This window comes from Cervus elaphus, chromosome 28 (genome assembly GCF_910594005.1).
Source record: "Cervus elaphus chromosome 28, mCerEla1.1, whole genome shotgun sequence".
Lineage (NCBI taxonomy): Eukaryota > Metazoa > Chordata > Mammalia > Artiodactyla > Cervidae > Cervus > Cervus elaphus.
This window is the reverse complement of record NC_057842.1, coordinates 30665878-30691797: the sequence shown is the minus strand read 5'-3', so window position 1 is coordinate 30691797 and position 25920 is coordinate 30665878. Positions and strand designations below refer to the sequence as shown.

General features: G+C 34.5%; 1 protein-coding gene across 1 annotated transcript in view; it reads right to left on the bottom strand.

Moving 5' to 3' along the window:
* Positions 1–25920, bottom strand: part of LOC122685286 (triadin-like) — a 158820-nt gene that overhangs the window by 90514 nt on the left and 42386 nt on the right. The window contains exons 2-5 of the mRNA XM_043889889.1: positions 14567–14620; positions 10251–10280; positions 3261–3290; positions 2538–2555 (exon numbers count right to left, since the gene is read on the bottom strand). Of these exons, the coding sequence (XP_043745824.1) occupies positions 2538–2555; positions 3261–3290; positions 10251–10280; positions 14567–14620 (132 nt within the window). The remainder of the gene's footprint in view (positions 1–2537; positions 2556–3260; positions 3291–10250; positions 10281–14566; positions 14621–25920) is intronic.

The following is a 25920-nucleotide window of genomic DNA, read 5'->3' as shown; positions in this document are numbered from 1 at the left end:
TTTGCCAGTATTATATGAGACAAAGCATTATTCTGGCCTCACGATTAAGCTGACATTTATATTAAAATAAGCACTAATTTTATATGAAGTGCAGGTACTAATTTTATATGAAGTGCTATTATCTACACTTCTATTCTTACTTATTTTGCCTTGACGAGCTTGTCAAGTTAATTTAGATGATTGTCAAGTGCTTTAACATAGACACATTAATATCTGATTTTTTAAAGAAAAAGAATGAGATTTCTTTAAGTTTTATTTAGTGCATATATTTTTGAGACTAGAAGATGTTTACACTGAAAGAGTTCTTAGAACTTTATTTTAGAAACATAGAGTGTCATCAAATTTCCTAAGGTCATCACATCAATCTTTCAAGCATACAGTTTTGTTTACAGGCTTGTAGTTGTGATGGTATAATGAGTGATTTAGCCACTCCCAAGATAGCAGGCAGACAATAAAACAAATACAATGGATGGCTTGACCAAATGTTACAAGTCAAAAGGAAGAAGCTCAGGCGACTTAGTTAACAACACAATTAAGAACATTACCAAAAATTGTCTGGAAAACATAGAGTAATTAAATGCATTGCTTAATTTATTGCTGAGCTGAACCACCAACTACAAAAATATTTCTAAGAAATTTCTAAAGTGATAACAATAAAAAAATACTGGAAGTAGACTTGGGTATGCCTCAAAATCGATTACGAGCTATCTGTGAGATTTCAAAGTTAAAATAAGGGTCTTCCAATCACATCAGAATATTATTCTGCAAGCAGAAAAACACCTGTGTTAATTTGGGATGATATGGAGGAAAAGGCTATCGAGCATTTATTATATGGGATAATCAAAATGTAATTATGGAATTGTCTTAATAAATACAAATTAATTTACCATTATATCTACAAGGACTGTGAAATCATATTTACAATTGATTTTTAATTTTTTTTACTTTTCATTTTGAAAAAATATAGATCATTAGAATTGACAAAACCATATACAGGAAGGTCCCATGTACACTTTCCCCATTTCCTCTACCATGATTTGTATTAAACTGAAAAACAAAACAAAATAAATAACCAACAAGTTGTGGTTATAGCAAAATAAGAATATAGGATTGGAGAAGTATAACTGAATAAAGTAATCTTGAAGTAAAAAAAAAAAGTCACTAAATCCAATAAATAAATATGACAACAAGAACAACAAAAGCAGGTCCAGATGATAAACTAGAGCAAATAAGTTAATTTATAAGGAGGAAACCTCTTTTTTCCTGTCCTTGTTACTGTCCAAGTCACAACCCACAGAACTTCCCAAGGAGAGAGACAGTTGGGATGCTAAACAAATGTCTGGGAAGGCATGTTTATTTATCAAATATATCAATACTCTGAAGATTATCAAGAAGTTGCAGTGTCTGTGGGAACTTTTAAATCATACAGACTGTAATAAAGTAAGTGCCTTAAGGTCACATATATATGTCACTTAATACCATTTTCCAGATCTCCAGGTGTCCCGCATTTCCCTGCTGGAGAAGTGGTGTACAGAGCGTTTTCCACATCATTGTGCCGCTGCCCAGCAGCTGCTGTGCCCACAGAGAAATCCAGGACCGAAGGACCACAAACTCCTCTGTAGACAGATTGCTCCCCCTGGCTGAGCTGCGGTACCATTTCATGATTCTCTTCACAGGACTTTCTAGAGCACTTTTATGACTTAAGGAGTCTCAATGTCCTAACTTTTGCCAGACCAAAGTGCACATAAATCTTTTTTTTTTTTAACTTGGTATCTATTTTTAAATATGTTTTTAATTTCTCCTAGAATTTTTAAAGTGCTACCTACTGGGAAATTGATGGCTTTTAATGGCTAATTGAACAGGGTTAAATTGGACATTTTTGTTTCTGTTTGTTCAACATACCCCATATCTTCAGAGAAGAGTATACATCTGCAAAAGATACAACCTCAAAGCACCAAGCTTTACTGAACTGTCGGCAAGCAAGCTTTAATAATATGTGTTAAAGCCTAAGTTATGCATCCTAAACAATGCAGTTTCACAGAGCTCATAGAGCTTATAGGGAAAAAGAATCATTTTATGGACAAAATGTCATACATCATGTGAACATACCAAAATATTTATGGATCACAAGAAGAAAGCAAGCAGAAAAGAGACTGTAAATCTAGCCTGAAAAAGAATTTCCCTTCTATTTTCTAACTACAGAACTAACCAGATTACAGAGACTACGTTTACAGTAACATAATATAATACCCTTTCGGTTAATGGAACAAAGTTATATTTTTTGGTGATGACTGTGGATATTATTAGATGACTGCATGGATTTGAACAGGACTCAAAGAAATTAGAGTGCCATGCTTTTCAGTTCACTCTGACCAGCCTCTCCCCGGGTTGTACACTCTTTCATTCTGACAAAAATAGAGAGTCCCCATGCATAAAACATAAAAAAGGAAGATCCAAAACCACAAGTTTAAGGATAACAGCAAGCCAATAATTTAAGTAAATAGAAAAAAATATATACTTTGCATGCATTTCCTTACTTTTTCCCTTGGGTAGTTCTGTTGAAAGAAATATAAATAGAAAACCATTGCTCATGAAATTGTCAAAGATAAAATATACTCCCCCAACACACTGGTTTGATTTTAATTTTTTCAGTCCCTCCCCTCATTCTCTCCCCTTAAATTTCACGGTAAGTGTTGACCTGAGGTATTGCTGACTATTATAGGTGTTTCCATAAGTTGACTGTAAAGCATTATTTGACAATGGATCTAAGATGATACTGTTTAATCATTTAAAAGAATTATATATTGTAGTCTTTTTAAATACATATAAAACATTCTGGACACATAAACACATACAAACAGAGGACACATGTATACTTGCCAATAGTTTATCATTCTCTTCAAGACTTAAACGATTCCGTTTCATTGATGATGGTATATCCAAGATTAATTAAATTTGTGCTTTCTAGCAAAATAAATGCTTGATACTGAACACTGCTAAATTTCTTGTCCAGCAAACATTTCTTTGAAAACAATTAATATGAAAAGCAAACATATGCAGTATTTAGTTTTATTACTGCCAAATATTTTTCATAGAATTATTGTCAGTAAAGACTCGACTCTTTCTTGTTCTTTCTCAATATTTCTCTCTCTCTCTTTTTAATCCCATATATATTTTTTTCTTTCATGGGAATCCTTTAAAAAGGAATTCTGCTTGGGGTTCATTAAACATAAGACAGAAAAAGGAAATATTCCCAATACCTTCTGTAGGTGTTTTTGTTTTCTTGGAATCTGAAAACACAAATATAAATTATTGATAAAGCAGACAAGAAAAATCAACAACTGATAAGTGCACATCAAAATGTTCATATACTCTGAAATCATTTTCAATGAAATGGATTGATTGCATGATGTATTTCTAGAACATGGGGTTTAAAGAGAAATTATTGTATTTTGGAGAGGAGAATTATTAGGTTAAGGTAGGAAATGAGAAACTAGAAACTTCAGACGTACATAATATAGAAAAATATGAAGGAAGATATTCATACGTAATTTACAAAGAAAGTACATTGTATCTATCAAAGCTGATGACCTTTTAATAAATAGTCAAATTGAGTAGATATACTATTTCAGTAGAGATGGTTTGGAATCCCTGCATTTAGTTGGCAATTTCTTCATTTGTTCAATCTACAGCAATCCAGGTGAAATGCACAGTACTCTTCTTCAACTGATATATCTCCAATACAAACATGAAATGACTCTTATTATAATGAAAAGAAACAGGAGATGATGGCTCATGGGTTACTGAAGAACACAAAATCGACTTAGTAATTGCTATGCAGTAATGTGCATTCAGTGATCAAAAGTCATCTCTTTAGTTTTTAGTCTTTTGGGTATTCAGCCTATATGTGAGAAATTTACTATTTCCAGTATTTACACCATGAAACTATCTGTTCCTATCACTTGAAATTAAAAAGTTTTTAAAAACATGTTTATCTTAGGATTGTTGTTCAGTCCTTAAGTCATTTCCAACTCTTGTGACACCATGGTCTCTAGCCCATCAGGTTCTTCTATCCATGGGGTTCTCCAGAAAAGAATACTGGAGTGGGTGGCCAATTCCTTCTCTATATTTTAGGATGAAGGCATCTTTCTTTCTTTTTTGGGGGGATAGAGGCACCTTAACTTAAATTTTTGTTTAGAATATTTTGTTCTATTTTCTTTCTTTTACCTTTTCTGTAACTTAGTTTTGGAATGTTCTGAATATTACTGAAAATAGAATAATAATAATGAACAATGAATTGGCACTTGCAAAAGATAAGTAAACTGTTCTCTGGCTGACAATTATTTGGCTTAGAAGCTACAGCAACAGATATTTACTAACATTTTGGCTAGTTAATGGATTTGTGTGCTTTTTGGTGATATAGACAGATTATGATTGTATTTACAAATGGACCTAAAATGTTTGAAGATGACAGTGAGTAGGAGACTGTTCACAAAAGGCAGTTAGATGGTCAACTGAATTGTTTTATGAGAAAATGATAATCAACAACAGAAATAGTGTGGTGAAAATAATAATCTAATTCCATAGAAGTAGAAAGATGAAAACACATTTTAGTAGAGCAACTTGGGGAAAAAAAATCTAGAAAGTGATTAAAATGAGCATGCTTTCTGAAGCAATAATTTCACTTATAGATTTCCAAGGAGAAAAATGCAAACCTATCTCATAGAAAGATGCTTTGTTTCTGACACTGTTTTATACCTCTAAATAATGAGAATATTAATCAGTACCCTCCATAGAGTAGGAGAATGGTTCAGGGGATTCATAGTATATACACATAATTGGAAACTACAGTCATTAAAATGATGTTTTGCAACTTCTTTCTGAATTTCTATTTTTTCTGTAAGAGGGTTATATTTCATGTATAAGAGAAAAACAAACCTTATTTTTAAGCAATATATCCTTGAAACTCTACACTTACTTATTCAGTAAATATTTATTAAACACCACTGTGCTTAGCATCGTTAGTAAGAAGAATTTTTGACTAAATTTTTCTTAATACCTGCCACTTCACCCTCAAAAAACAATCTTTTTCTTGTTATTCAGTTTCTCACCAGGAAGTATAATGAAGTGGGTGAAATTTGTGACCTAAAACAAATGTGCTCTGCAAGCAATTTCTTATTCATTTCCTTCATGAGTAAATACCCTAATTAGGTAAGTAGGTAATTCAAATACTAGAAAAATATTACATAAACGACTCCATACAAGAATGCAATAAATGCCATTTGTCATTTTACTTGTATATTTAGCTATAATGTCAGTTCTATTTGGAGACATATATTCTTATATTACACGAGCTGAAAGTGTGAACAGTTCAATGGTCAAAATGAATTATTAACTAGTTTGGCTCATCTATACTGGAATAGGATTCCTCCCTGAGAGGTCCTGTGATCCTCATCGAGCAATCTTTTGAGCCCAGAGTACATCCTAATGCAAGTCACAGAAAGATTATGGTGGGCACATGTCATTCAGAACTGCAATTGAAGATAAAGCTGGGGAAGAAAGGTAGAACAGATAGAGGATAAAATGGGCTTATTAGAACTAGATTGTTTTCAGTCCCTCTGTTTTTAAACTAGATGCTGGCATGGGGTGGGTTGAAAAGCTTAATACAATGTGGGTAAGTCTAGAATTCCCATTGTTTTTAATCTGTTTTCCTTTTCTCTGGTAGTAAGAATAGATAAAATATTGTGTGTGCTAAGTCACTTCACTTACACTGTCCAACTCTTTCAACCCTATGGACTGTGTAGCCTGCCAGCCTCCTCTGTCCATGGGCTTCTCCAGGCAAGAATACAGGAGTGAGTTGCCATGCCCTCCTCCAGGGGATCTTCCCAACCAAGGAATCTAACCCACATGTCTTAGGTCTCCTGCATTGGCAGGATATTTACCACTAGCGTCACCTGGGAAGCCCCAATAAAATATTGTATTAGATATCAATTGTTCTGTAACAAAATAAAGAAAATAATATGAACTCCAGGGTCAGGTAAAGTATATCACTTACTGAAACAGAGAAAAATATTTCACGAAGTAGAAATGTAAAAAATAACAAGTCATGTTATTTTTTATCTAATTGGATCAATCTGATTGATTGATCTAATCAAGTTGGTCTTTAAAAAATTCAGTGTATTTGCTGTGAGAACTGGGAGCTACAGTAAAATGTACTTAAAATGTCATCATAATTACAAGTCTTTTGGTTAGGAGTCAACAGAGCAGCAGATTTATATAAGTAAATAACCGAGAAACCAAAAATACAATGCTTGAAACTGGAAGATCACATATTGACCCTGAAGAGCCATTAGTACCAGGCCTCAATACTCATGTTATTAAACTTCATTATGCTCTCTCAGCATCCTGCTGAGATGGCTTAACATATTATAAAGACTTACTTGCTGAATATATCTCCCTATAGGCCATCTGCCCAATAATCTGAACAACAATCTTCTAGTAAGAACATAAAGGCCCACAGCAGCTGTGATTTAAAAGCACTGATGTATTTGCAATCTGTTCATCACTCACTCAACTTTAGCCGTGTAACAGGTATGCTCTATTATGTTCATAATGATGCCAGAGAAAAATGAAATTCCAATTGGGATTGAAGGGAAAAACTAACCCTCTGATAGGCTAATAAACCAGGTAATGAAGTATACCATTTGTGAGTGTGTGTGTATGGAATTGGCCAATTGACATCCTTATTCAATTACAATATCAGGGACTTTGCATTGTTTTTAAGCATGGCTCTTCTTCAAATTTCAATGATGGAGTCCTAGAACTTAGGACTAATTCTCACATGCATTCAACTCTATTCAGTCTTCCCCTAATTACAGTAAATAATAAATCTTATCTGGCTAGTTCTCAATGGAGCTGTATCCTTCAGAACATAACCTGTGTTGAAACAGGTTTTCTAGCCCCTAGAATTTCACCAGTGAAGCTGATGTTAGATGAATGAGATCTATCTAGATCTGCTAGTGCAACTCAAGTAGCAGCTAGAGACAATATACGCTTAAGATAAAATTGTTAATGTGTGTGTTGTGTGTGTGTGATCAGTCATGTCCAACTCTGTGATCCCATGGACTGTAGCCCACCAGGCTCCTCTGTCCAAGGAATTTTCCTGGCAAGAATACTGTAGCAGGTTGCCATTTCCTACTCAAGGGGATCTTTCTGACCCAGGAATCAGACTCACATCTCTTGTATCTCCTGCATTGGCAGGTGGATTCTTTACCACTGCATCATTTGGGAAGCCCCAAGTTGTTAAAAATTGACTAGTAAATTCCTAGACCTAAAAAGCTCAGTATAATATAAGTCCCACATTCAAAAAGCTAAGATCATGGCATCTGGTCCCATCACTTCATGGCAAATAGATGGGGAAACAATGGAAACAGTGACAGACTTTATTTTTGGGGGCTCCAAAATCATTGCAGATGGTGACTACAGCCATGAAATTAAAAGATGCTTGCTCCTTGGAAAAAAAGCTATGACAAACCTAGACAGCATATGAAAAAGCAGAGACATTACTTTGCCTACAAAGGTCCATGTAGTCAATGCTGTGGTTTTTCCAGTAGTCATGTATGGATGTAAGAGTTAGACTATAATGAAAGCTTAGTGCTGAAGAATTGATGCTTTTGAACTGTGGTGTTGGAGAAGACTCTTGAGAGTCCCTTGGACTTCAAGGAGATCAAACCAGTCCATCCTAAGGGAAATCACTCCTGAATATTCATTGGAAGGACTGATGCTGAAGCTGAAACTCCAATACTTTGGCCACCTGATGAGAAGAGCTGACTCATTGGAAAAGACCCTGATGCTGGGAAAGATTGAAGGCGGGAAGAGAAGGGGACGACAGAGGATGATGGTTGGATGGCATCACCGACTCAATGCGCATGAGTTTGAGCAAGCTCCAGGAGTTGGAGATGGACAGGGAAGCCTGGCGTGCTGCAGTCCATGCGGTCGCAAAGAGCTGGACACGACTGAGTGACTGAACTGAAACGGAAACTTTGTTCCTCAATCTGATACTTGACCTTTTTCTTATAACTCCCAACTGAAAAAAAAAAAAAAATCCTTCCTTGTCTGCGTTGTGAAAATTTGAGTGCCTCCTCATATTTCTTGTGGCTACAATATTTATCTTAAGATTCCTAGATAGTACTGATTCAGTCACATAATAAATATTTGTTGAGTAATGAAAAAACTAAGGAAATGTGTTAGTCCCTGTAGGGGATAAAAGTGAATTAGAGATGGTCCCTTTAGTCAAAGACTTAAAGTCAATTAGAAGAGAATGATAATGATGCAAATAATAGGAAGTACAAGGAGTATAAGGTAAATAATAGTAAGGAGGTGCACAAAAACTCTGAGGGGAGACTATAAATGAAAGGGAAAAAATATTTAATTGGGAGGATCAAACATTCCAGAGGAAAGAGAATTTATCTTGAGCCCTAAACACACTGAGCATTCATAGAAGGAAAAGGCAAGGGCAAGATCTATTATGAAAATAGCAGGAACAATAGCAGCACATTGTATCTGTAACACTGAAAGTGGTTTACCATAGATAAAATACAAAATACTTAAAGGAAGAAAGTGGGTGAGAGTATAGGACATAGGCTCCATTACGGTGCTCTGGTAACTTTTGTTCTAGGTATACATGCCATTCAGGCAAAGGTTTGAGCCACAGCTAATTCTAAGTCTGGCAGGATGCCTTGTGTCTTTCTAGAATGTAAGGGGATGAGCCTCTGAGGACTTGCTATGAGACCATCTTCCTTGTGCCTCTCTGTTCTAGTGTCTGTCAAAAGCTATGTCAGGAACTTACTCTTTTTTCTGATAAGATCTCTGCATACACGCCACAACATTGATCATATAAATGATATAATTTCCAAAATGCACTGAAATATTTCCTGTGTATATGTATACTGATTTATACGCCTTGAAAATAAGTACATTAATATGTATTAGTTGACTTTATTATGATACTATGTAATAGTAATAACCAACTAAAACAGTTTCTCCTTCTCAGATCTATTGACTCTTAGATTCTGGCTTAACAGAAGCAGAATGTGACCCCCAAGTTATCATGACTAGTAAAATTCTGATGATACTAAATTTAAAATATAACACTTTTCTTATTTTTCTCAGATCAGATGAACACTAATTAGAATATAATTGTCATTTTCAAAGTCAGAAGTGATTGCTTCTCTCTACATGCGATTTTTCACTGAGAAAATAAGCCTAGATTAATGAACAGGGGTGATATCTAGAAACCCTGTCTAAGAGTAGTCAGGATGTGCATTAGAAACATCTCTAAACAGAATCACAGAGGTTTAGAGGGCCTTAATACTCTCCTCAGCTTGAATAAAGTTTAGACAGTGTCCTTCTTGACTACAGGCCCCTGACCTCCCTTCTATCAGAGCATTTACTTTAGAAAATTGTAAATTCTTTCTCTGTCCTTTTGAAACATAAATCTTTTACAACCAGAAATACCTTTCTCAAGATCTGTAAGATATCACTTTGAAATATAATCATCAAAGGAGATGCATAGTCCTACATGCCAGTCTCTGAGGAAGGGAAGGAGCCTAATTTCCCAGGCAGCAATTAGGAAATCTAGATGGCCTCATCACATTGACTAGCTCCTACCCCAAGTAGGAGTTGAGAGTTAAAGTTGAGAGTTCAATTTCTCCTACTATAAACACACTTGACCGCTTTGCAGCAGTCTTGAATAAAGTCTTCCTTGCCCATTTAAGTCCATCAGGTGAAGTCTCTCTTTGGCAACAGGGAATAAATGACTCCATATCAAGACATCCTGACAAAGAGAGGTGGAGTGCAAGCGATGGATTATGACTTATTTGCAACTTAATAGAACAAAGTAACATCAGTCACTTGTCAGTGTTACAGATATAAGTAGTTGCTATGAGAAAATTGGTCTACATTTTACATATTTTTGACGTTTAATAAGATTTCTAATGAAATAGAAGGCCCAAGATTTTGAGAGATGGTGTTTCACCTCCTACACATTGAGAAAGATTAGATTAAAATTACTGTTTAAAAAAGTGGTTCACCCTTTAGTGTGAGAATATGTAGAAAAAACACAGTCACACAAAATATATGCACATAATAGATCCAAAGTAAATACAGACAAGCTGGCAGTCAAACTTCCACTGTGACTTTTGGTAACTTGTCCACACAAAAAGCATAATGGAACTCTGCATAAAACATACCTTCCTTCTTTTCCTCTTTTTTAGTAGGTGCTGAATTAAGGGAAAGAAAATAGCGTTAGAACATATTAAATAACTATTCTTCAGAAAACTGGGATCATGCGAATGTAGTGCATATATTCATAAATTTAGTGGTTATCAATGAACAAACTAACCCATCCAAGTTTGAAATAAGAAAATAAGTTGAAAATAATATTCATATGAAGTTTTTTTAAAATTCAGATATAAACACAGAACAAAAAGAGAATAAAAATATGCTGCTACACAGACAAGTAGTTAAAATAATGTGTTTAGCATAATTTCATTTTAGGTTTGAAATTGTTATATCTGAGCAAATCACAATCACTTCTAAAATAAAAGGACTAGATCTATGCAAAAAATAATGGAATACATAAACTATTTGTGCCTAGTTACTGAAGAATTACATACCAGTTTATTATACATAGTTATAATAACTGTATAAAATGTATCATTTCTGAAAGTTAATAAAAATTCCACCCTCCTTTTAGCAAATGTATACCATCATTTACAAACAGAAAAGGCACAGCACACTTTAATTACCTTTGAATCTTGACTTTCTCTGTGGTAGAATTCACCTAATCCTAGATCACAAGTCTAAACAGGATCCAAGTTATAGTTTATAAATGTTACTGGAAGCATTTGAGGGAGGCATTCAGTCAGCTGGGAGTTGTTCCAAGGGAGGTGACCCTAGGTTCTGTGTAAAGTTCATTCTGGGGCCAAATCTATGATGCCTTAAACCACATTAACTGAATCAGAGATTGTGCGCATCCCTTAAAGCAATTCCTTCTGAGTGGATTAGAATTGGGGGGACCACTTTCAACCAATATCCAGGACTACATTGGATCTATACTTTGTGCTACAATTGCCAAAACACTTTTGTGTACATTCTCTCTCTGGCCTTCAGAATAGTTTTATAAGAAAGGCAGCCCAGAGCAAGGAGCTCAGCCTTAGAGGCATCAGATGATTTATACATGTTCACACAGTGTAGCCGACTGTGAGCAAGTAGCAGAACTGGGCATAAAAATCAGGAACAAGAGACTGGAAAGGAATATACTTAAATTTATTATTTTAGTGTATTACAGGTCATTTTAATCTATTTTCTAAATGTTATTAACATGCCATTATTTTTGTAGTAAAAAAGTAAATTTCACAAGTAAATTAATTCTACTTGATTCACATTTGTTTCTTTTAAAGGAGTTTTAATTAATAACACACGAAATGTAGAGAGGATCTATACCTATAATATTTTTACATTAAGAAATTCTATTTCAATGATAAAATATGTAGAGTAATAAAGATACTAAGATGCATTGTAGGATATCAACACTGCCTAATAGATTTCAAAACCATGAGGCATTATTTCAAAAAATTCTTTGGAATTGACTCAAAAGACTTATTTGTAGTTAGTTCTTTACTTAACAAATAAGAATTTACTTCAAGAAATGGCATAATTTTCAAAAATCACCCACCATCTACGCATTTGATTCTCTAATTCACTTAAATGTTCATATTTTACCTGGAGCTTGTACAATAAGGACAAGAATTGAATGGTGTTATCCTTTTAGATACTGCAAACAGGATTTTACTGTTTTTCTCTAACAATTATCTCCAAAATGTCTCCCAAATTTAAGTTGTAATCTCTCTCAAGACAGGTCAAAGAGTGCAGGTAGAGGGTTCTTAAAAAAATAATAACTTAAAACAACACATGTCTCTGTCATGTCTTGATAATGACAATCTTTTATAACTACCACTAACTCTTTATATTTACTTAAGTCACCCACTTACCAACAATGCATTTTTTCCTCCAGTTTATTTTTGTCATGCTACAACTCCAAGTCAAGTCATCTCTCCTTCATGAGAAATCCCACTTACTGAAAATCACTTTGTCTTAATTCTTTGGCATTTATTATCTTTACAATTCAATTTAGTACTACTAGGTAGTCAATTTGTATTATTACTTAAATTTTCCCTGTCTCCAAATTGCAACCTCCTGTAGCATAGAGACCTTCATTTCATAGACTTCTCAGTGCCTCAAAACACTTTGTTAAAAAAAAAAATGCTAAATGTACTTCCAAAAAAAAAAGCATGCTAAATCTTAATTAAATATGTACATACATATACAGAATTTATGTAAAACTAGGTTTAAAATATTTAGTTATAAAAATTAAAAAATAAACAGATAAACTCTACTTTTTACCCCACTACAAACATCAGTGTTAATTTTACCACTTTATCCAACAAAGGTATCAGTCTTTGCTATAGCAATATTGCCACTGTTTTTTAGCTGCCTTCACCCGGAGTACTTGCAAATATTAATTAGTTCTATGCATAATTTAATTGGGCAGCTGTGGTGTTATAAAACCTGTCTACAAAAGGTCTACTGAGAATGTGCGCAGCACAAGTGACATTTATCCCTATTTGGTGTGTCCCTGATTTGATGTATCATTACAATTCAGTGAACATGTACATATATCTCCTGACTCTTGCCTTGTACACAGTGTTCAATCAACACTTTCATCTAATCTCCCTAAAAGGATAGTTCTAACAAACCTTCAAAACTCTACATTATGATTCACTTGACAATAAATCCTTTATTCTGAAAGAATAAGTTCTGAGGCTGCCTTATCCAATGTACTTGGAATGGAAAAGTGAAGAGTCCATGGCCCCAAGCTCAAGTTTGAAGTAGATTTCCAGATATCCCTTCAATTCCCTCCCCTGTACCCTCTAAAATAAGGTTGAACTAACACTAAATCCCAGCCTCAGGTCATAGTTCCACATCCACCATGACCTTCAGAAACCTCTGTTAAGGTAGATTGTCCTGGGTGATTGTGCTTTCTTTCATAAGAACCTATGTGTTTTAACTGCAGTGATTCTTGAACCAGTAGACATTCGCTTAAGGAATTTATTCATGAATAGAAACACAAAAGAGATGATGACGTTTGCCCTGCTTTCCCCATAATATTAATTACATTCCTTATCAGAATTCTTCTAAAGGAGATTCAGTTTTGTTGAGCCCCTTAATGATCAAATGAAAACTAAAACTTAGTATCATAATTCTTAACCATTCTAGCATATATATATATATATATATATATATATATATATATTATATATAGCCTCATTGGTCTGATGGCTCGTCAACCCATTTTATCAAATGTTCACTAGATTGATTTAACATGTAGTTGGATTCAGGATTAAGTGTAACAGAAAATTTTGGATCAAATGTAATCATGTCATGTGCTGAGAAGTCTGCTACAAGGGCCTTCTGCCTAGAAACAAATGTACCACAACCTTAATGCATCTCTGTTACTGGTCAGTACTGTATAATGTGGCACCGTGGTGGTTTAATCACTAAGTCGTGTCCTACTCTTTGCAACCCCATGGACTGTAGCCCGCCAGGCTCCTCTGTCCATGGGATTTCCCAGGCAAGAATACTGGAGTGGGTTGCCATTTCTTCCTCCAGGGGATCTTCCTGACCCAGGATGAAACCCGGGTTTTCTGCTTGGCAGAAAGATTCTTTACACAGCCACCTGGGAAGCCCCATAATGTGGTATAGGAGAGAAAGATTTTCTCCAGCAAATATTTTACTTTTTCTTTTTTAAGAGTGTTCTATAAAGCGGACACTGGAGTTAGAATAGCTTTCTCAAAGAATGCGATTTCAGGTTATAGTTAAAAAACAACATTATAGAAAAATTAAGTAATTTTCCCAAATTGATGACTTAAAAATCATTATATTTTCTAAAGATCTCGTGAAGAAAACCACTTTTGATGCCCTAATGATGTTAGGGCAAGTTTTCACAAATGACTCATAAAAAATAGGATGATTACTGTGTAGTCAAACCTGATTTTTACAGTCTTAGTATACAGATAAAGTAATACTAATTTAATAATATTCTGACTGAATTTTTTAGATGACAGTAATTACAATATGTAACTGAAAACACTGGAAAATATATATATTTGTGTATCTCTGCATTATCATCATCATTATCCAACTATCAATTAATCTATGGTTTATTTTGGTAGTAAAAGGAAAAACTCAGTGACATATTTGGAGTCAAGATATGAATTCTTGAGTTGTTAATTGTCTCCTCTGCAAATGTGGCATTACTCTCAATTACACTTTTTCCATTTACTAAATATGTACTTGAAATGTGTATCTTCATGCAACAAAAAATTTTTTTCTATAATGACCCAGCAGATGGTGCTATTCTGCAATAAACAGCTTGGATTTTGTCAATAAAGTGCTAAGACCCTTTTTTTTTTTTTAAGAATTTTAAAAGTGTTTTATTGCTTACCTTGCGCTGCAACTTTTATTGTCCCTTGTTTGCTTTCTGGGGCTTTGCTAGGCTCTTATGAATAAAAAGAGAAATAAATTACCATGAAATACTATTTGAAAAAGACATGTAACAACAAAAAAAGGAAAATTATAAAAACAAACATAAATACACCGTCCTTGGCATTCAGAATTTTTGTTAAGAAATGAACACAATTATTAGGAGAAGTGCTGAGAGTTAGGCTTAATAAGACAAAAATAACTATACCAAATAAAAGAATAAAATAAAGTTTCCCGAAACTGTTTTGCTTCACTGTTAACTGACCATTGGAGAAGGAAATGGCAACCCACTCCAGTACTCTTGCCTGGTAAATACCATGGACGGAGGAGCCTGGTGGGCTACAGTCCATGGGGTCGCAAAGAGTCGGACACAACTCAGTGACTTCATTTCTAACTGACCATAGGATACTTTGCACTTGCTTAGTACCTGATTTTGAAACTCTCAGAATTCTTTCCAAATTGTTTCTGTATGATTAGCCCTTTGAAATGCATGGAGCATTTAGACATAAATAAAGTGGCTCATTAAAGGTCACTGTGTGACTGACTGACTTCGTGTCCGACTCTTTGCGACCCCATGGACTGTAGCCCACCAGGCTCCTCCCTCCATGGGGTTCTCCAGGCAAGAGTACTGGAGTGGGTTGCCATGTCCTTCTCCAGGGGATCTTCCCAACTCAGGGGATCGAACCGGGGTCTCCCACATTCCAGGTAGACGCTTTAACCTCTGAGCCACCAGGGAAGCCTGACTAAAGCCCAGGAAAACCAAATTCTAGCACCAGCCTTTGACTTAAAATGTCATTCCCTATACAACTGTGGTGCCCATCAACAAACCATGGCCCTGGGCAACAATATGTGTTGTGAGAGAATCAGCAAGTTTCATTTTGACTTTTTCCTTCTTCTTGTCTTAGGGGATTTGGTTGCTTTTGTTGTTTGTTTGTTTGTTTTTTCCATTTGTTCAGAATGTTCTCTTGAAAGAAACAGAGTATCAAAAAACCCCTCCACTTGTAAATAATTGAATATATTGTTTGACTCATTAGCATAAAAATAAAGGAGAAATAAAGATTTTTAAAAGGAATGGATCATTGCACACTTCACTAAGTAATTGTTCATGATTGTCTTTACTACATTTTCAATACTTGAATTCTCATTTAACAACACGGGAAGGAAGATTTAGTCATTTGTTTCAGATATTAATCTTTATATGTTCATTTACCACATATTTATATAGGATCTATTATTTTTATGTACTAAGATAGGTGTAAATGTAGTAATTGATATACAAACATATTCAGCCTTTCATTTAATTGTCATTAAATGTTGATTATAGATTGTTTAATATTACAATTCTGGTTAGAGTTATAAAATAAAAAGACATCATTTGAATAACCTGGCCAAGAATCAAGCAAAGAATCCATGTTTCTTTGGCCAAAATTGAAGAGGCTTAATTTTAATTCATGCTTTACCTCTTGTTGGTAAGATAATTACTTATCTGTATTGTAATCATAGTTATGAAAATGGTAAATTTTCATTCTGTTTTTATATAAAATAAATATTTTTGATCCACATGTATGGTTTACATTATAACTAAATTTATTTCTTTAGACAAAATATATTTTGCCAAAATTAAATTCATAGTCCATTCTACCTATGATCTCTTTATTATTAATTTGTTTTTACCTGGAAGAAAACTCCATGCAGCTATCATGTTAGTGCTATCTTTATCACATCTACATTAGATGATCTCAAATCAGAATTAAGATTTACATTTAGATAGTGGGGCTTCCCTGGTGACTCAGATGGTAAAGAATCTGCCTGCAAATCAGGAGACCAGGGTTCATCCCTGGGTTGGGAAGATCCCCTGGAGAAGGAAATGGCAACCCACTCCAGTATTCTTGCCTGCAGAATCCCACAGACAGAGGGGCCTGATGGGCTACAGTCCATGGGGTCGCAAAGAGTCGGCACAACTGAGTGACTAACACAACAACAGTGAATTCCTAATTAATATATTTCTAATTCCTCAACCTTATAACAAGCATTTAGTGGTGACTTAATAAATAATTGGTGAATGAAAAGGTAGATGAAAGGATAAAATAATACAAAAGAAAGAGCATTAAAAAAAAAAAAAGATCATCATCCAGACTGCCCAGGTGTTTTACTACTTAAAGATCTCAACATATCAGAATTGTGGAGTAGTTCTTAATTAAAAAAAAAAAACAAAACTATTTAAAAAACCACTGTCAGTAAAGTACCTTAGCATTTTATAGTCAAATTTCCACCTATCTTTTCTTTATTTTTTAACTGTATTCTTAGATCACAGATCCTAAAGGATTTCTCCATGTATACCTAGTTGTGAATTATAGATAGCTTTTCTTAGGGCCTTATTAATAACTTTTCTCATTGATCATTCAGTTTATCTCTCAGCCTCAAATCTATTAAGGACACATACAGAGGTGCTAAGATTTCACATTTGCTTGTATACAGCATTTCAATTTTCAAAACCAAGGCTTTAGGAACAGAGTAACTCTGAGACCATAAATGTACATTAAGAAGACCAGACTTCTTAAAACCCTGTAACAGTAAAAACACACGAAATCCTTACAGACAAGTTTTCATTACACATAATTTTTCAGTCTCCTTTTGATTACTGCCCATGACATTAGCCTTTTACTAGTCAAAATTTCAGATATATACAAAATAAAGAAGGTATAGTAAGCTCCAGTCTCATTGGTATTCTCAACATTCATTGAAAAATTAAGTGATAGCCAGTCTTATTTCCTCTGTATTACTCACTACCTCCACTATACACATCCCAAATGAAAATTTTATTATATTTTTTTAAGTTTTTATTCAATAATTTTTATACTTAGGAAATAAACTAGTGATTTAAACAAAAACCCAGAACAATAAGAAAATTCAACTGAAGTTTATAATAATTCTGAAATCCACAAATAATATTTTGTAGTTCAATATCAGAGGCAGGATGGACCTAGATTTAAGTGTCAGTGTTAGTCTCCTGGGAATATTTTAACAGGGAATTATCAAAATAGTTATTGTATTTTGATAGTATTCCTAGCTTCCTGAAACATGTTGTATTTATACAAATAAATTGTTATGAATCAGATTAGCCAAATATTTTAGTGTCTTCTGATTGCTTATGCTTGAAACAATCATCTAACAAACTGAAAAAATACTGAGTTTGCAAATATTTTGTTAAGAAGTCAATTTTGCATATAAGTTTAAATATTAGTTTAATATCATGAACTTTTCATCTACAGGGCTCTGTTTATACTCTGACTTCTTTTAATGTGAAGTGTGAATCCAACGAGCTTAAAAATGTAGGATTCAAATGTAACTTTAACAGTAAATGTAGTTTTGTAAATTCAGTGACAGACACCTTTTAAAAAATTTTTAAAATACATTTGAAAACTGTAGGACTCAAATGTAGTATTTTTAAAATCTAATTATGAAAGTGGCCAAAATTCCAGTTGACTGATTTTAAATGGTACATTACATTTAAGAAATCATTTCATTTTAAAGATAACACAAAATTAATCTGAACTCCCTTTCTCTCTTTTCATTGATCCTGTATTATGCAGAAAGTGTTTTAATTTTAAATTTCAGAATTTTATTTTCACTAGCACATACTGTGGCCCTGATTACATTTGGGAAGTTGCAGAATTCACTATTTCAAACAAATTTCTTTTTAATTTTCATGGATTAGGAAATTCTTTTTAAGGGTATGAACTAAAAACATTTAAGGAACTAAAAATTCCCTAGGATTCAAATTAAGACTCAACCTTTTATTAATTTTCTAAAAAGGACTAGAAACATGTTTTAAAACCTGCCTGTCACTAATTATGCAATAGTACAAGGCATTTAGACTGTTAGGTGCGAAAACTAAATATAGAAACGTCAAATGACTTATCCACAAACCAGAATAAAAATTAATATTTATTAGTTCAGAAGTGAAACAGCAATATAAAAACCTCCTTGATCCTTCAAAAATAAACATCCTTTTCAAGTAATATACCAGAAACTAATGACAAATTATCTTGCAATCCAATGAGCTGCTAAATCAATCTCTAAATCATTGTTTTCGAGTCTTATAAGATCCAGTATTATTTTCAGGTGTAGATACTCCCCAAGTAGAAAAAGGTTGGTAATTAAGCTAAAAGTTACTATACACTTAAGAACTCTTAAGCTAACTAAACTTCTTGTGCTTGTAGCTCCAGGAAAGCATACTTCAGGGGTATTGCTCATTTCAGTATGATAATAACCCCACCGAGATGAAATTAATCATGAAGCAGCCTTCGGCCATCCTGTCTGACCACAGGGACTGAAGCCTGAAAGGTGGGCCTATTTGCTGCCAGATATGCAAATTGCAAAAGGTGCACAATGCAGAAATATGAATAATTTATCAAAATAATCTGTTATTGCTAGAGGTTAAAAATCTGAATAAACTGGCAGCATCACTACAATAGGGAGCATAATTTAGCTAGACTATTTTTTTTCCCAGAAAATCTTACCTGATTAAGCAATGCGTTTTGTATGTTGTATTTGCCTTAGACTCTAAACAGCCTTTAATTTAGTAGCATAGTATTATTGAGTTTAATTCAGAGGAAAAAAAGATTCTTCAAGGTTTGCTAAAATATAGTCCTGATTTTTTTTAATCTTTAAGAATACAGACTATGTTTTCCATAAAAATCATTAAGTATTTCTTAATTTGAAAAAAATAATTCTGATGTTTAATTAATTTTAAGTCAAAATCTACCTACAGTTTCTACATACACATGAGGTCAGATTTTTCCTTATTATTTGAAGAGAAGCAAGCTTAAGGAGAAAAGAAACTGGAAAATATCAGTGAGAATATTTAAAATTAGAGAATCGGGCATTTCCTCTCAAGGCATCTTTGAATGTTTAAGAATGGCAGGTTCCTTAAACATTTAACCATTTAGAGTTGAAGATCAAGGTATAAATTTATTTAAACAATTAAAAGAAGGAAACCTGTTTTAATAGAAAGAGAAGATATGAATGAGACACAGATCATTTGGCCTTTCACTTTAAAAAATATTTGGCATGTTGAGGCAAGTCTGGCTGATTCCATTTAGATCAAGATAAAGCCTCCTGCCATACAGATAGTAAAACAATGAATGTGATACCATGGGAAGCGGTGAGGTCCCATTCCTGGGGATGCCAGACACATATCTGTTTTAGAGAGGTCCTCAATGTATCTGCTTAAAGCAAAAAGGCAGTCCCAGATGATCACTCTAGGTCCCTTTCTACTTCTACAACACCTTTCTAAAATCAGTGACTATGAACAAAGTCAAGAGTATTTGAAAAAATTACCTATGTTATTTTTTTTTTCATTTATTTTTTATTAGTTGGAGGCTAATTACTTTACAATATTGTAGTGGTTTTTGTCATACATTGACATGTATCAGCCATGGATTTACAAGTATTCCCCATCCTGATCCCCCCTCCCACCTCCCTCTCCACCCGATTCCTCTGGGTCTTCCCATTTGAATCAGTTCTAATGAGATGGATGAAACTGGAGCCCATTACACAGAGTGAAGTAAGCCAGAAAGATAAAGACCAATACAGTATACTAACTCATATATATGGAATTTAGAAAGACGGTAACGATAACCCTATATGCAAAACAGAAAAAGAGACACAGATGTACAGAACAGACTTTTGGACTCTGTGGGAGAAGGTGAGGGTGGGATGTTTCGAGAGAACAGCATCGAAACATGTATATTATCTAAGGTGAAACAGATCACCAGCCCAGGCTGGATGCATGAGACAAGTGCTCGGGCCTGGTGCACTGGGAAGACCCAGAAAAAATTACCTATGTTATGTTTTGATGGCAAATCTCTTATTTATTTTTATTATTGAGGCTTACCTTGGTAGTCCTCCCTTACAATCAAATAATGTTCTCTTTTCTTTGATCAAATCGTAAAAGCAAATATTTTGACCAAGCACTTTGGACTAATTCTCTTAGAATAATTTGGAATCAAGTAGAAACTTGATTCTTTTATTGAAATAAATGTTATGATTTGGAAAAATTATTCTACTCCCCCTATGAGTGAGTTATGCTCTCACCCAAAATTGATTTTGGCTCTTTAAGCAAAATAAAACAAAATTTTTAAAATGTCAATAATTTATTCTAGCAAATAAACTATTTTATTCTATATATATTAATACATAAACATATCAAGAAAACAAAATTTGTGACTGTTCAGTCATATTTTTCAGGTAAAGTTTGTCTTAAAAATTAAGATATGCTGTTGATAGATTCTCCAACTCATAACTTGTACATAAAATGGAGAGTGATTTCCTCACTAAGTGATTTCACAGAGCATCATGATCTAAATTCAGCCCTTAAAACCACCAGCCTCTTATAACACAGGTAGCTAAACCCAGTACTCTGTGACCAGCTTAGAGGGGTGGGTTGGGGTGTGGGGGCGCGATAGCGGTTCAAGAAGGAGGGGACATATGTATACTTATTCACACAGGCTGTGCTATGCTGAAACCAACGCAACACTGTAAACCAATTATCCACAAATTAAAAATAAAAAATTAAATCCATTCACTGATAATATTGTTCAACATGTCATGTTTCAACCTGCCAAAGCCATTTTTGTTGGAAAAATAAAGAAATACATGTTTAATAATAAAAAATCACTAGCCTGTATTGTTCTAATATTAGTAAACAGTGTTTGTGAATACTACTATTCTGTTTTTCATTTTCTAGAAAATAAGAAATACACACATATCTCTTTTATCTCATTACCCAATCAGGGAATGCTATAAATAAAAAGAACTGTTAAATGCAAATGTATCCATATGAAAAAAATATATATATGTGTGTGTGCATATATATATATATGGATAATGGAAGCAAAAACTGAGAGCAAAGACTGATTTATTTTTAAGTCTTTAACACAGTTCTTGGCACTGGAAGGCATCTAGTTAATGATTTTGTATGGATACATGAATAATGATTAGGAGACAAGTTGTTTATAAAAGGCTTTGTTATACGCCTGAAATTCTAAGTGAAATGGGTAGCAAATATCCTAATAATACTGCTCACACTCACTGAATCTTTTTTCCTCTACAATACTGCAGATGTCAAAATCTGAAGATATTATAATCCGCTTCAAAGAGAATCTATGTTTCTTGTAAAAATGGCAAAGTTTATAAAATGCAGATCTATTACACTGAAAATTAGCATGATTTTACAAAAAGAATCCTTAACAGAGAGTCCTAAGTCAAGCAATCTAAAGAAGAATTAAGTTATATTTTTAAAGAAACACTTTCAGCTGAACTTTGTCCTCAGGTTTAACAGACAGTTTAAAGTTGAACAACTCCCAAATTGATATTAAATGAGAAAACCCTTCTCCAAATAATTAGTGAGTTCCATTACTCATTCTTGCTTCAGTATTTATTGCACTCATGCTTACTGGGGACAGGGACCATAATACTCAGTGTAAGGACTAGTTCCACCCATAGTCTGGTTAGGGATACTACATGAAAAATGCTAAATGAAAAATATAGTAACCTGAGTTCTGGATATGGGTAATTTTTAAGGAGGCAGGAAATAGGTAAGGCTTGAAGGAAAGTTGACTCATTGGAAAAGACCCTGATGCCGGGAGGGACTGTGGGCAGGAGGAGAAGGGGACGACAGAGGATGAGATGGCTGGATGGCATCACTGACTCAATGGACGTGAATTTGAGTAAACTCCGGGAGTTGGTGATGGACAGAGAGGCCTGGCGTGCTGCGATTCATGGGGTTGCAAAGAGTCGGACACGACTGAGTGCCTGAGCTGAACTGAACTGAACTGAAGGGAAGTACAGAGTCACAGGGGTAAGGGAAAGAAAGTTACAAATTGAGTGACTGATTCAGTATTCCCGTGGATTATGGATCCATCTGACTGGGACAGAAGAGTCTCCTTTGTGTTCATGAGAAGTAAAAATAAAATTGTCAATTCTCTAAAAGTAAATTATGGTCAAAATAATAACCTTGAAATCTTAGTAAATGAGATGTGCTTTTTTCTCAGAACATTAAGAGCCATTACACTTTTGGGTGAGGGAGTTACACAGCAATGTTTAGGAGATAAGACTTTCTGTGATTGTCAGGAGAAAGAAGCACAGGGGCCAGGTAAACTGTCACCGAAATATTCTAGTTGCAAGAGGATAATATCTAAGACTAAGTGAGTGCTCGTGGAAAGGAAAGAAAATAATGAGTCAGACATTTAACAGCCTTCTTTTTCTTCTTCTCTAGATGTGCCTGACATGTACTGAGGAGGAAAAAGAAGGCTGTTTGTTAAAATATGACAGGTTTGGGGCCTGATAAACAGAACTGGCTCTAATATAATTTAGTTGAAGCTCATAACACAAATACACGTTGCCTTTGAGACAACAGTATAACTTCAAGTGAAAACACAGGGTAGATACTGGGAGAAAATGTGGCCTTTGAAGAGAGACTGAGATTCTCACACCATCTGCATGAGGGTAAACGAACGCTGTGAGAGTGAGAGGGAACAGTTTCTCCAACGGACAGACAGAAGGCCTCCAGTCACCCTGAGAAAAATGCTGGTTAATAAGGTATAAGAACAAAGCAGAGGTTGATTTCAACAAGATCAATGAAAGAGGATATTAAAAACATGAGGAAATAAACCTCAGGATCAAATAAAAAGAGAGTTCGTTTTTGTATCTAGAACATGATTTTGGAATTGGGATGCAAATAGCAGGAAGACTATTGTTTTCTGCTGGTCATGGCCTATCAATAACCTATGCTGTGCCAGGACAGGCCTTGATATTCTTAGTATGAGTGCAAGACACCTTCAGCAATAATTACCAGGAAACTAGTGAGGGGTCGGAAACATTATTTATCAATCCCGGAAATTACATGACACAATCTGAGGGTCACAAAACAAGTTCTTGAGGAGAAAGAGAAGGAGAGAGAGAGGTTTAGCAAGCCTGGAGCTCTGCCTTTGTTGGGGTCAAGGTTTTTCTGGGCTCACTATTGATGAATATAAAACGTAAGAGCAGGAATTTGAAGGCTGGGAAGAGAGAAAAACAAGCGGCCCAACTGCTCGGTTATTGAACTAAACCAAGATCTCTTAAAATAAATACACAGTAAAGAAGCCTGGAGTGTGGAAGTGGGGTATGAGCCCAGAGCAAGGTACCTCTCTGAGATAGTCGTCTAGAAAGTGTTTGCTTATTTGAAGAGGATGATTCTGAAATAAAAACTTAAGTCAGGCACTTGAGTTAAAAAAAGGAAAAGTCAACTGTCACGGCTTATACTATGTCTGTCTTTAAGGGCTTAAGGTGGGCAGTGACCAAATCAAGGTGAAGCGTATAAATCATTTATTTGACAAATGTGGCAAAAAACCACAGGGGGGAAAAGTGGCTTGAAGGTAGCAGGGAAATCAAGCAAGTACTGTTTTCAAAATAAGGGACTCCTATTTTATTTGAAGAGAGCAGAGAAAAACTTGATGGAGATAAAAATATTAAAACATCTGGGGGAATTTCCTGGCAGTCCAGTGGTTAAGACTCCACACTCCCACTGCAGAAGGCACAGGTTCCATACCTGGTCAGGGAACAAAGATCCCACATGCCATGATGCAACCAAAAAATGAATTTAAAAAAAAGTCTTGGAAGTGGGAAAGCTATTTAGGTGGCAAAGATCCCACAATGTGAGAGAGGGCATAGTAAAATGCACAGATGGACAGAAAGGCATCTCTTCCTCTAGAAATCAAAATTACTCTACTGAAATGTGAATCAAGCCCACCTATTTCCTGCAAGGGCAATATTGTGATCAAATATGAGTACAAGGAAGACATCCAAATTCAAAATAAATTCAATTTAACTGAAAATTGAATTTTATTAAATAAAGAAAAAATTTGAGATAAAAGGATAAAAAGAAGAAAAAACTACTAAAGGGAATAATTGAAAAAAATGTAAAAACAAGTACCAAATAGTGATATAAAAGATGACAGTTGAGAGAAAAAAATGGGAAAAATATTTGAGATTCAATTTATTATTCAAATGACTCAGATTTTCTAATGCATAAAATTTCATTATTAAACACTGTATGTAAGTATTCTGATATATCAAGATTATAGGGCAATCTTTTTTCCTCTAAAACTAAAGAGGACTATTTGGCAAATAGTTAACATCTAATTAAGACAGAAAGTAATATTTGATTATTTTCTTCTATCTGATATAAAGATTTTAATCTTATCCTTGGGCCTTTATTAACACTGATAAAGAGCAAAATACTTCGAAGAAGTGACACCTAATTTTTGAAGCTATGTATTATGGTAGATGCCACATGTTTGAGGTTTTTCCTCTAATCTATTATGTAAAGTATGCGATTAATTATTTGTTTAAACATAGGTGTTTTTATTTGCTTTTTGTTATCTCTGGGATGCTTGGGAAAATATGCACTACACATTTAGGAGGAAATGTCACTGCAAGAGTCATAGATAGTCATCTATGTTTATTCCTAAATATATTTTATTCCTAGATATTTTTTTAGAGATCGAGGATTTATTATAATTCGTGCTGATCTGTTCTTTAGAGCACATTTGTGTCAGAGCTCTAAGAGCTCAAACGTTATAACTAGCAGTTCACACATGATCAATCCAGAGGAATAAACGGGCTTCACATTGTTGTCCTCCCTGGAAGGATATTTCACCACTGTGTGCTCTCCTTTCCATCAATGTTGAAGGGAATTATGTACACCTCTCGGGAACAGTAGTTCCCAATGTCAAGGATGCAGATTTAAACTTAAATTGATACTTAAAAGGAAGCCTACAGGTTCTTTTAACAGTAAAATGACAAGCTGAAGTTACTGAGGATTGACATTGCTCTGAAGCCCACATTTTCACATATTGCAGCAAATGTACTGCTTTCCCTGGGGACCAGCCAATGAAGCATAATGGGTTACTTTAGCAGCCGGTGTCTACCTTCGAATATTCAAAATCCATGCTCATATGCACAAATAAGGGAGTTAATATTCAATTACTGGAGCAAGATGCACAGAGGCATTTGAGAGCAAGTCAGTGAAAACACCTTCCCACATACTTTGGTAAAAGGCAGGGTATTAATCTTCTAACAAATGATTAAACCGAAACCCACTCTTGCAGCTGTAAGGCTTCCAAGAAGCCCATCTCCAACACCCCGCAGATGGACAGGATTCCACATGACCCATTTGATGGCAGGAGAAATTTCATAAACATGAACTACTATATACATCTGAGCTCAGAAGTTAAAGAAGAGTTCAAAAATCTATGTTAAAAATGAAATTAC